Raw genomic sequence first — 13,047 nt, forward strand, 5'->3', positions numbered from 1 at the left:
CCGTGGTTGTCAGTTAAATTGTTCCCTGCAATAATGTGATGTGTTGTTAGTAAAATGCTCTAAATGCTACCCTAAAGGGAGGGCAATTTAAACAAGGCTTTTCTTCTTCAATGTATCATCTGCCAAGCCCAGTAATTTTTATACGGTGCAGGAGAGTAGCCAAGAAAACTAAAAAATGTATATGTATATATTAATATGTATGTGTGTGTATGTATGTACATATAAATTATGGGGGGAAGAATGCTTAAAAAGCATATTCATGAAATATGGCAAGCAAAGTGAATGTGGTGAAAAGTTTGCAATTTTACTGGATGCTGAAGATATTAGTTGGTATTTAAAAGAGACAAAACTGTAATGTCATCACTGCCTTGGAAAAAGGTGCTGACAGCCTGCATAAGCAAACATTTATCTCTCCCATCAGATCTTAAGCCAGTGTATTTGTCGGGGAGTGCTGCAGGAGTTCGGCTGAAACTCCAGGAAGCTCTGGTGTGCTGCCTGCTCGTGAAACATAACCCCCAGCATGCAGAAAGAATATGTCTTAAATAACTCTTTCATAAACTGCACATTTCCTTCTGAATCCAACACCACATCAGATAGGTCTGTTGTCAGAAGGAAGCATCTGAGGAGAGATCTCCACCAGGCTACAGCTGCCTGCAGCCTTACCTCAGGTTCACAGGATTTTGACCTTTTCTGATACATACACTTTGGTAGCTCCTTACTCTAATAACAGCAGACCTCAAAAATAAAGGTGAAGTGAGAACATGCCTACAGTCTGATCCTGCGCCAGTTGGAGTCCGTGGCAAACCTCCTGCTGACTTTCTTTTGTGTAGGTCTAAAGCTTTAATGCTATTCTTTTTAGCTATGTCATGTCAAGACCCTGAGAAAGGCTTGTCCTACACCGTGGGTGTCCAACCTTTTGGCTTTCCTGGGCCACGGTCAGCAAATAGGAATTGTCAGAGGCCATATGTAAAATATACAATAAACTTAATGTATATAAGTAACAAAATTTATTCATTTATTTATTTATTAATTTATTTTTATTAAAACATAAAAACCAGGGAGCAACAAAAACATAAAACTAGGGGGATGTTTGACTTTGTTTTTGCAAAACTGATGCATTAGGCTGATTCAGTGGATGTTGGTGCCATTCCTGGTGAGTGCTCAAGGAGTTCATCAGAGATTTTTGATGAAATATTACTCTTCCTGTACTTCATCCTTGACAATAACTGTTCACAAATGTGTGTACTGTCAAAAAGGGATGACATGAATAAGGCGTGACTGTGAAGCAAGGGATATTCTTCTCTGGTAAGAGAGGCCTTATGAAAGTATGGTTAAGAGCCATGACCAAATGTTTCTTTGAGTTGAATATCTGATTCCAACACTACAGACTCCATGTAAAAATTTGCAAGTAATTTTGACTGAAAATGGAGTTGCAAATATACAAAAAAAAAGATGATTTTTTAAATTCCTTTGTCAAAACAGAAAGCAAGGCTGCATATTTTTCACAGTTCACAGGACTGTGTTTAGCCAGCGTATCAAAATGCATGAGATTATTTGCTATAACGTGACTTTGCCACAATAAAACTTTCATTTCAAATGCTGCTGTTGTATGAAACATAGCAGAGATAAGGTGATTTTCACATTGAAGACGCACATTTAACTCATTTAAATGAGCGGACAAGTCCACCAAAAATGGTAAATCTGTGAGCCATTCTTAATCTTCACATTATGGCATAAAATTTCCTTTTGATGCATCCATACTTACAATAAACTCCTCAAATTAGTGGTGATTCAGTCCCCTTGACTTTATGAAATTTACAGCTTTGATGACATTATCCATTTTTAAAGCTTTTGCACGTAATTTTTCTTGATTTCTAATGCAGTGATATTTCATAAAATGTGGGGTACCAGTGGTAGTTGCACCATCTTCTATTAATTTTACAAGTCCTTCCTTTTTCCCAGCCACCACTGTGGTACCATCAGTAGCTATATCAAATGTGTTGACAAAGGATAAAGAAAATTGATTTAATTCATTTTTTTTTTATTGCTTCATACAAATCAAGAGATTTAGTTGTGTATTTCAGTGGCACCAAAGAATCCATTTCTTTAGTGACATTATATTCATTATCAATACTACTAATGAAAATGGCAAGTCGAGCCATATCTGTAGCATCAATACTTTATACAATCACCAGAGCATAAAATTTCAAATTAGCAGCTTTACTCTCCAATTTTTTTTTTCCAGTAGATTTTCTTGTTTTCTTCATTTCACCTGACTACAGTCTGGTGAGACAAACTGATTTCAGAAAAAAACATTTTTTTAAATCAGAACATATTATATCTGCCATGCTTTCCATACGTTGCTTAACAAACTCACCATCATGAAGTGGTTTTCATTTTTTTGCAATCAGATTTGCTATCATGTAACTAGTGTTTTTAACAGAGTTCACGTGAGTTTTCAACAGAGTCCAACTTGAGTTTTTTCTTGCTTCTGCAGACTTTGTCTCTCTGAATAAAGAAGAAAATTTATTCTGATTTCAGAATACACAGTTTTTCTGCCATTAGCAGCATTTTAGTGCTATTTCTGAACCTTCTGCAAGATATTTTGAACAAAAACTTGTACTTTATTTTTATATTGCAGACTTTCTTGCAAGTGATTTACTGATCCTGTTGGTAAAGAAACCTTTCAACTGTATTGAAAATGAAGGGGAGTTTTTCTCTTGCAGAAACAAAACAGGCAATATAATTCATGCAAGTCCATTTGATTCCCGTTAATCTCAGCAACCTCTCTCTGTTCCAACAGGTGTGGTGCGCCAAGTGAGACCCATTGTTGGACCTTTCCATGCCATCCTGAAACTGGAGATGAACTACGTCATGGGTGGAGTGGTATCTCATCGTAACATTGTCAATGTTCACATCTTTGTCTCTGAGTACTGGTTCTGAGAGAGCTGTTAAGGTCCCGGACAAGAAAGCTGCTCCAACCTAAGTCATTACAACAAACTACTATGTCATATACTTGTTTGTAAAACCCAGTAGAGTTTTTTGTTGTTGTTGTTGTATTTTTAAATATTTGGTTTAATACTTGGTTTAAGCAGAATAACAAGCTGTTATGTTGATTAGACATAGAGAGGGGCAAATTAAGTGAGCTGATTTAGTTGTGTGTATAAATAAGTAGTGTGTGAAAGTGCTCAACTGCCTAGTGAAATTTAAAACTTTTCTAAATGTTTATGCAGACTTAATTATTGCTCCTTGGCCTGATAACCAGAGCGACTGAGGATGTGGAACAAACTACATGTCAGAGTTCACTGGGATGAATATATGGTATCTTTGGATGGAAGAAGTTCGGTAAGGATTAGTTATTTCAGCTCCACATAAATTACTTTGAAGGAGTTAGATTGTCAGAAAGTGCCAAATATTCCCTTTTGGGCTCCAGTAGAGTAATTCTGAATGGGCACCCCAAATTACTAATCATTTCTGAAATGTTTAGCCTAGATATTCAACTATGATTACAAGAGAAAGTACAAAAAGAATTAGAAATAGTAGGAGACTAACAAGCTATTGCACATATTAAAAAAATACTGTTTTTTTTACTTGTTATTTGATTGTAAAGTTACGTTTGATTCTAATTAAACAAATACCTCTCAGTGAAATTATTTGTTACAAGGGTAATGAATATTGCTTAAATTCCAGTCTCATCTGTACTCAGCAATACATGGAAACTCAAACCTGTATCTCCTGTCTGTCATAGAGTAAAGCTTGACACCTTTTTAAAAATTGGTATTCAGATGAACACGTTAAACTATCCACCTCCTATGCACCAAATCAAGGCATATGTACTAATACAATGAAGCATTCATAAATAAATGGATTTTTAATGTAATTGTTGGGCATCGAAGTAATGTATCATTTTTATTTCAGAACAGAATATAAATAGCTCCATGTTTCATTTGTCACATTTGTTAAGATACAAAAAAATAAAGAAAGTCAAATGGGAAATACTCAGAAGTGTGCTATGGTTTCTGTTTACCAGAAAAACTGTAATATACAATAATGTATATCCAGTAAAGAAATTAATTATATGTGTATATTATGCATGCGCCTCTTAACTTTACACAAAAGCCCCTCAAGCTAAAGGGAATCATTCTATTGACCTAAATGATCTTTTAAGTTAAACTAAAAGAGAACATCCACTCTGATCTACTGCAAATAAATGACCACAGCAACTTTACTTTGAACATAGAGAAGCCTTCATGCAGTTCTCTGTGGTAGGGAAAATTCTCTGCCTGCAGCTGTCTCATTCTATAAATTCAGATGTTATGATAACGCATTTTCATAAATAAGTGTCGAGTAAAGATTACCCTCTTGGCAGTGTTTGGTTCCCTCCATGCACTTACAGAGAATCTCAGCCCCATACCTCACCTGCCTTTTAGGATGACTTTAGCTGAATATATTGTAAGTATTTTCAGTGTCTGCCTCTACAGTCCGACTTCACTAAATCGTTATTATACTTGAGTAGCAAAATGCTGTGAAACAGATATATTTGTAGCAGATATATTTGTAGCATTCGTCATTTAGCTACCTTAAGGGGATTTTGGGAAACTCCAAATTATGAGAGTTGATTTCAGCAATTACCAGCATAGGTAATTCTGATTTAGATTGGAAATAAAAAAAAAGTTTTATTATCTTCTGCTCCAAGAAAAAGAGGATGGAAGACTCCAACTGTGTTGTCAAGTTCTTTTTCTTGCCAGAGTAGGAAACTAAGTAGCCTTAGTACCAAAAATACAAAAACTCTTTCCATCCAATTTTCTAAACTGTAATTTTATTTCCTTTATTTCCTCTGTACGTGGTATTTACTTGCAGTGGAAAGAAATCTGGGACAGCAGAAATCTAATTTTAGGATCAATCTGATGAACAATCCAATTTACACACTTATTTTTGTAAAGGAGAAACCACACAGCACCACACACCTCTCCCTTTCTTCTCTCTGCATTTTTGAGTAAAAGTAGGGTAGAAAAAGGATTGCCGCTACTTCTTGGAAAACTGTTTTCCTACAAATAATGTTCCCAAATAACACTTGAAGAATTGCAGCCAGCTTTTTAAATAGCCTTGTTGTCATAGGAGAATGTTAATCCGGTGGACATTTTTGTTCTGTGTATAATCAAAAATGGAGCGAGTGCTTTGTGCCGTGGTCACTTTGACATGTCCTAACTTTTAGTAGATCAGCACGGACTATCTGGAAAATTCCATAGGAAAGATTAAGTATTTGTGTCTTCTAAACTTGTCACAATAAACTATAATGTGTTATAAATGGGACATTGTAAAGCCATTTCTAATTTTTATTGGAAAATCATTAAAACTGTTCAAGTGGAAGAACACACTTAGAAATAGCCACTGAGATCCCCTCACTTCAAGGGCTTTTCTTTTGCTGGGCTCCATTCGAATTGATTAGATACAGAACAGTTTAATCCTGGGGAGAATGAGAATCACATGTAAATGAGCATTTAGCAGAAAACAAAAGAATAAGTATACACTGCCAACTGTTTATTGGCCTGCTTTTTAAGACTCACACACAGAATGATGTCACATGCCCCAGAAAAATAAGCATACACCACTAAAAGAATTAGTAACAATAACAAACAAGTACAGATATTTCAGAGTTATTTCTAGGGGTATTAGGACAGTTTGGCTGAAAAACTATGTAGTGTACAGAGCTGTCCCTGGGTAAGCAGGGCCATAACCTCAGTCTTATTCAAATAAATAAAATGATGAATAACAAAACAGGACTATTTCAGATCATTTTGCTAATAAGCTGGTCTACTTTTTCCTTCATCAGTTAGAAAAGCACTTCTTGATGCATCTGTAATTTATTAGCAGATAGAGAAGGCAAAATAACATAGTACATGTAATCGTAGCAGAGCTACTACTTTTACAAAGGGCTTTGAAGCCAAGGACAATAACAATAGAGAACAAACATGTTTCATAATAATGCTCAGATGAGTATGTTCCATGTATGATGCTAGTGCAGTGATGACAAAAGTTGTTTCATGATTTGAGAGAAATGCTGGGTGTCATTCCAGGTTAACTTTCCTAACTGCAATGTATGGTAACACTTGGAAGCCAATGGTGACTGACTGCATTGATGCAGCATGGCAAATAGCTTGTCATCACTGTGAATATGTATGTTATTTAGAGTTTGTGCAGCATTAATGTGTTCCTGTCTCAACCACAAAATTGCACTACGCCCATGAAAAATATTATAGCATCCATTTTGTCTATCCTGTTCAGGACTGCTTCAGTGACTGAACACATGCAATCAATCAGTGATGCAAACATGACCCATGTGAAATCCCCTGTGAGAGAGCTTGCCTTGTGCAAGGCAGGGCAGAGTGAAAAACCTGGTGCAAGCTGACTTCTGGAGCAGACTGAGTCATACCAGCATCACCAGCGTATGGCAGACTGCACTCCTTATGGAAGCAGCTTCAATGCAGTTGTCTTCCTACATCCCTGTCAGTTTGAAAGAATTGAAATAGAGTTGGCTTCCAGATTTAATACAGCTGCTCTGTTGAATTAATAAATATATGTGGATAACAGCTCTTACTTCAGGTCACTTAAAACTATACGTGCTGGTAACTGAAGTGAATTCAGTTCACGTCTAGTTCTGAAGACTGGCAACAAGCCAGCTACACCGCTCAGCTTGGTGTCATCAGCAAACCTGCTGAGGGTACACTCAATCCCATTGTCTATGTCACTGATAAAGTACCAGTTCCAAGACAGACCCCTAGGGGAGACCACTTGTGACTGGCCTCCACCTGGACATGGAGCCATTGACAACAGTCCTCTGCCAACAGCCGTCTAACCAATTCTTTATCCACCTATTAGTCCAGCCTTTGAATCAATCTCTATCCAATTCAGAGATAAGGATATGGTGCTGAACCATGTCAAAGGTCTTGCTCAAGTCCAGGTAGATGATATCAGGTACTCTTCCTTTATCCACCAATGCCATCACTCCATCATAGAAGTCCACTACCTTGATTCATTGTGAACCCCCAAAATGAAGTTCCTAATCTATCCTTAGCCTTGTTTGCTTGTTTTGCAATGCACCAATAACTGTATCATCATCAACACTTTCCCATTTTTCCTGCTATTCTTACAAATAGTATCCTAAAAAAATTTTAGGAAAAAAAGTTAACTGAAGAAGATATACAGAAAAACAAACAAACAAACAAACAAACACAATGAAACAATAATTTTCTACATTATTAACTCTTATTTCTGTGCTGGTTATACCAGCTGATTTATGTCATCCCGTGTTGACCTAATTGAGAGCAGCCCTGTGGAGAAGGACCTGGGCATCCTGATGGATGAGAAGCTGGACATGAGCCAGCAGTGTGTGCTTGCAGCCCAGGAGGCCAACAGTATCTTAGGCTGCATCAAAAGAGAGGTTGCCAGCAGGAAGAGGGAGGTGATTGTCCCCCTCTACTCTGCCCTTGTGAGGCCTCATCTGGAGTACTGCATCCAGGCCTGGAGCCCCCAATACAGGAAGGATGAGGAGCTGCTGGAGTGGGTCCAGAGAAGGGCCACAAATATAATCAAAGATCAAAAAAAAAAAGAAAAAAAAATCAAAGAACTCTCCTACAAAAAAAGGTTGAGGGCCTTGTTTAGCTGGGAGAAGGGTTTGTGAGGATCTCATTGTGGCCTTCAAGTGCATGAACAAAGCTTACAGGCAGGAGGGAGATTGTCTTTTTTACACAATCTGATACTGATAGGACAAGAAGAAATGGCTTAAATTAAAAGAGGGGAGATTTAGGTTAGATGTCAAGAAGAAATATTTCATTCAGAGGGTGGTGAAGCACTGGAACAGGTTGCCTAGAGAAGTTGTGGATGCTCCATCCCTGGAAGCATTCAAGGCCAAAACGGATGGGATCCTGGGCAGCCTGATTTATTGGCTGGCAACCCTGCCATGGCTGGGAGGATGGAACTAGGTGATATTTAAGATCCCCTCTAACCTAAGCCATTCTATGACTCTATGATATGATTCTAACAGAATTTGAAACAAGTCTGTTGGAATTCAGTAGAATCAAAATATATAAATGTTCTCCTTTATTTTATTAAAAAAAGAAATCAAAATCTGCTTATAGAAACATCCTGCAATTTTTCTTCTGCAGGCATACCTACTGTCTTGCTACTATGCGTTCCCATTCAAAAGGTGTTTTCAATAGAAAGGTTCAAGTTTGGGTCCATTGGCTGCAGATCTGTTTTTGTTTTTCAGTAGGTTTAAGACACAGTCAGAGCTAATTAAATACACTGCTCTTGATTTGTGGAATAGGCCATTCCATCTGAAAGGAAAAAAGAAAATCACTCTTTCCCTCCACCGGGATTTCTGCTGGCTCTTTAAAAGATGTCAGATGAGGACTCCTGCAGATGCTCGTTCCAAGGGCTGTAGTCAGTCGCCCTCGCAAATAGCACTTGATTGTTCTGTCTTGGCTGAGCCTGAAGTGAGCACAGTTTTGATAATAATGCCAGAGCCACTTCTGGTTGGCCACTGCGCACTTAGTCGGTGAACAAATGCTGCTTTTCCAGAAGGGCCCAGAGCTTGATTTAATGCCTCACGCCCCTGCTCTGCCTGAGGTTTCTGACACACATGCAGGCCTACCACACCCTCTCTGCCCTCTGCACCTCTGCCCCTGCCCACCGTGGCCAGGCCGCTGGGCCTCACCACGTGCCTGTGGAGGCTCTTTCCTCAAATTACCCGTGCGGCCGGGCGCCGAGCGCTACTCTGCTCCGCGACTGCATGGAATTCCACAGCCGTTCCCAGGATCGTTTCTGAGCGTCTTTGTTCCCCGCTGCCTGTGGTGAGCGCAGGAGGTGTGAGGCTGTGTAGAAATTGCTGCTCCCAGACAAGAGAGACATAAAGTACACCCACCAAGTCTCCAAAATCATTGATCTGATGAAAGATTTTTCATTCCTGCTGGGGCTAATAATGCACTATCTGTTCTGTAATAAGCCCCTTTTTTGCTTTCACCTTATCCTATTTCATCTTCTCCAACCCTTTCAATTTATTGTACTCTCTTCTCCCTTTTCTTATTCTTACTCCCCACTCTTAACTTTTTCTTCTGTCACTCTCTGAGTGTTTACTTGAAACTAAGCAATTGGAGTTAAACATGTCCGCTGGACCCACAGGAGAGACCTTGAACAGCTGCAGAAGAAAACCCACCCTGGGATCCTAATAGATAGCCAGAGGCACATCTTGGTTTGATACCCCAACGATTTTATTGCGGCATTCCTGGATTATGCCAGGATGGACACCTATGTGGAACAGTTCATGCCCACTCTCTCTTTTTTTTCCCTGATGATTAAATCAATGTACTTCCTCATTTTAAGGCGGAATAGCCAATATGGGGCAACAGAGAAGATTCAGAAGCCCCTTTTCTGTAGGGTTTTCCCATTTGGGATGGTACTTTGTCACTTCCTGTTGGAAGACAGGCCACAGAGGGAATCACCGAGCTTCCAGATTTGTGGCAAATGATATTTTTGAGTGCAGCAGGCTTCATCCACAGTATGTCACAGGGTCCAGCTAAAACCCCTGCACACAGCCCTGTGAGTATGTCTGTATGGGCAGATCCCAGAGAAAATGCTGAGACCAGAATTAATGACTGTTTACATGGGTTGATAGTGATAGGACAAGGGGGAGTGGTTTTAAACTAAGACAGGGGAGATTTAGGTTAGATATTAGGAGGAATTTTTTTGCACAGAGGGTGGTGGCGCACTGGAACAGGTTGCCCAAGGAGGTTGTGGATGCCCCATCCCTGGAGGCATTCAAGGCCAGGCTGGATGTGGCTCTGGGCAGCCTGGTCTGGTGGTTGGTGACCCTGCACATAGCATGGGGGTTGAAACTAGATGGTCTTTGTGGTCCTTTTCAACCCAGGCCATTCTATGATTCTATGGTTCTATGAATTAGCTCTACAGATGAAGACAGGGAAATTATGAGAAATAATACATTTTTATGGTAAGATGTAAATACACTTGCTTCCTGGTGCTTCCAGATCTATTTTTCTGAGGGTTTTTCTGTGAGTACATGTGAGAGAAGTGGGTTGTTGGTCTGGTGGAAATGGATTCCCTCAACCCTTTCACATTAAAGAAATCAAATGAAAGAAAAACAGTTGAGTCTTGCCTGACACCAGTGGTGATAGATGCTTTGGCCTGGCAATTAGCACAGCACGATTGGTGCAGGTTGATCTGCAGGATGGTGATTAGCTCTTTTGATGTGCCATGAGCTGATGTTCCTTACACAGGTGAGATGTGGTGCAGGTCACACGGGGCAGATGAGAGGGAGCTGAGAAAAGGGACTTGGTTCCCCCAGTCATACTGACCCTGAAAAAGGCAAAAGTGACTTTCTCCGAACCTGCCCCATCTATGACCTCGAACCTGATCTGAGGGACCACCCTCATCTCTGGACGCAAAGCAAGTTAAATTATATGCTGCTGGATTGTTCTAATATTGCCAGCGTTCTGGGCAGAAGTTGTAATAATGATAAAAAAGCACCAGTGTAATGGATACCATCATAACTCCATAACTACAGTTTAGGTTTTGAAAATTACAAATATGTGTTTAAGTAAGGCTAACCAGAAAGTACTAGATGGTGTTTTAACTGCGGCCAGCTGTCTAGTATTTAGAAATTAGTAAAGAATGTTTTTCCCGTCCAAAGTGGAAAAATTGCTGTACATTTGTGCATACTGAGCTGGTGACCATTTGGCCAGTCCACCAGGAAACATCAGGCCATCAGCTGTATGCAAGCAGCCAGCAGATGACAAAGTATTTTGTAAGCAGCCACACAAAATATAAGCAGAAATGGTCTCCGTAGCCTTAAACTTCACAATGCACTTTTCCTCTTTTGGATTAAAGACCTGATTCATAGCCACTAATTTTTGTAGGCTTTTCATCAGTCCTTATCAGTTCACTTTCTTCACCTGACTAATTGTGAGAATCATTTTGATGTTGTACATATGAGACTTATTTCAGTGATATTTCTTCAGCTCGTGCAGGCAGCTGGATTCTTTCTAACTCATGTACTTCTGCCTGCTCACCTTTCTATGAATGTTTATAATTCCCTTACAATTCCATTTGATCCTTGCCTCAAGTAAGCCTCACACCTGATCTCCTATTCCACTTCCAGCTCTGTAAGCTGGGAAACAGCTGGGAACAGGGAAAGAGCATTTCATCTGCTGATGTTTGTGCCAATTAAACTGCAATGAGCTGGTTTGCCCCTCCAAGCCAACATGTTTGTATAGCTTCTGGATGCATGTCAGGAAGAGACCTAAGTTATGTGGATGAAGAAGACTATGTGGACACGATGTGCAGCAAAGCACCGTTCTTAGCCAGACAAAAAGTGGGCATCAATTCTGTTTGACAACACGTAGGTTTCCCTGAATTCCTCTTAGGTGAAGGTTAGACCAAACTCATTGGTGGTTCAGGCTTGACTTTGTTTTTGATGTCTGGCTAGAGTTAGCTGATAGGTATGGGTGACTGAAAGATTACTCATACTGAAGGACATCATTGACAGAATGTGATTAAATTGTTATTATTTTTTTCACAAAACCCAGATTTGAAAGCAAACAGCTTACTGAGAGAGTGTTAAAGAGAGAAGCTAAAACTGATTTGTCATAATATATGATGAGGACTTCAAGGAGACACGCACCCTTCTGTGAGAGGGTGGAGACCAGGGGCATCCAGGGTGTCACTAAATAGTTTTAGCATGTTAATATTCCTATTCCCCTCCTGTCTGATAGGCAAGGGCTGTGGTTAATCATGTAGGGCTGGAGCCAGTCATTGGTAGCAACAGGGATTTCACCATCAAATTCAGCAGAGTAACTGCTGGCAGGGATCCGTACTGGTGGGCTTTCATAACCATATGTTGGCAAGCCACTGTAAAAGGAGAAAATGAGGCTTGATCTCTTGATCTATCAGAGATAACAGAAAAATAAAGAATTGTGTAGACAAAATGGTTGTTTTCTGTCATCCCACTGTGCTTGTCAGAGAGGATAGGCAAAAGCAGATGCTATCAATAGGAAAAGGTGTCTATAAGCAATGAAGCAAATCAGGAAGGGAAGAACATTCAGTATGATCTTAATAATCTGAAAGATCAAACATGCAGACCAGGAAGGAACTGGGACAATAAATATTAAAGCCAAGACTGATCAAAATGGCACAGCAATGTAGGCAGAAAGAAAGATTTAACAAGGAGATGGGGAGAACTGACAGTTCTTCTTCCCTACTTATCTGATTAAAGTAATTTTGGTGCAGTGGGTTTACAGCTAGGTGGTTGAGTGGCTGCCAGATTCTATCAGTGTAACTGCTCAGATGAGAGAAGAGCATATGATAGATGCTACCTGTATGTCAGTCAGATAAGTTATGTATAGACTGCAAACTCCAATATGGATGAGAAGTGCTATCACTTGTCTGGTTCTTAACAGAAACAGCTTCAGACCTCCTAGTCTGCCCAAAGCTGGGCTCACGAAGATCTCTGCATGAAGTACTTCCATCTTCAGGGATCTATCAGTAGGAACTACCAGCAGCAATCTAGGAAGCTTAAATCCTATTATTTTTCTATTATATATGAAAGGGTTGTATGAATATTTTTCCCTGTTCACAGGAAACAAGCTGATATTAGGGTTCAGGACGATTTACTGGCGAAGCAGGAATGAAACTATTCTCCATCCTCTTTTAAGTCATACTGTATTAGTCTCCATTATTTTGCATATTATATTAAAATATGTACTTGTAAATATACATATAGATAAATTGTACAAAATCAAGTTATTATAACACAGGAAACTACATCAACTCAATACAAAAAGGCCATCAATGTCTTGTTAGAGGAAAATGTCATCGGAGGAACTCAGTTCTATCCATGATCTTTATTGCCCAGTGAATGCTATCACAAGGCCAGTGAGAGTCTGCAGTTGAATCCTTTTTAAAAGGCTGTTGAACTGAATTAACTTCTAGATCACAAACTTCTTATTTAAACTGTGTGAGCTTTAAATGCAAAAC

At 39.4% G+C, this 13,047-nt stretch overlaps 1 protein-coding gene across 4 annotated transcripts in view; it reads left to right on the forward strand.

The window, feature by feature from the left end:
• The window catches only part of FBLN1 (fibulin 1), an 82,637-nt gene extending 78,639 nt beyond the window's left edge, over positions 1-3,998 (forward strand). For 3 of the 4 annotated variants that reach the window (XM_046940064.1, XM_046940088.1, XM_015289893.4), the window contains exon 17: positions 2,804-3,998. In XM_046940064.1, the coding sequence (XP_046796020.1) occupies positions 2,804-2,943 (140 nt within the window). In that variant the 3' untranslated portion in view covers positions 2,944-3,998. 4 annotated transcript variants of the gene reach the window in all.
• The last annotated feature ends 9,049 nt before the right edge of the window (positions 3,999-13,047 follow it).

Source organism: Gallus gallus, chromosome 1 (genome assembly GCF_016699485.2).
Source record: "Gallus gallus isolate bGalGal1 chromosome 1, bGalGal1.mat.broiler.GRCg7b, whole genome shotgun sequence".
Taxonomy (NCBI): Eukaryota; Metazoa; Chordata; class Aves; order Galliformes; family Phasianidae; genus Gallus; species Gallus gallus.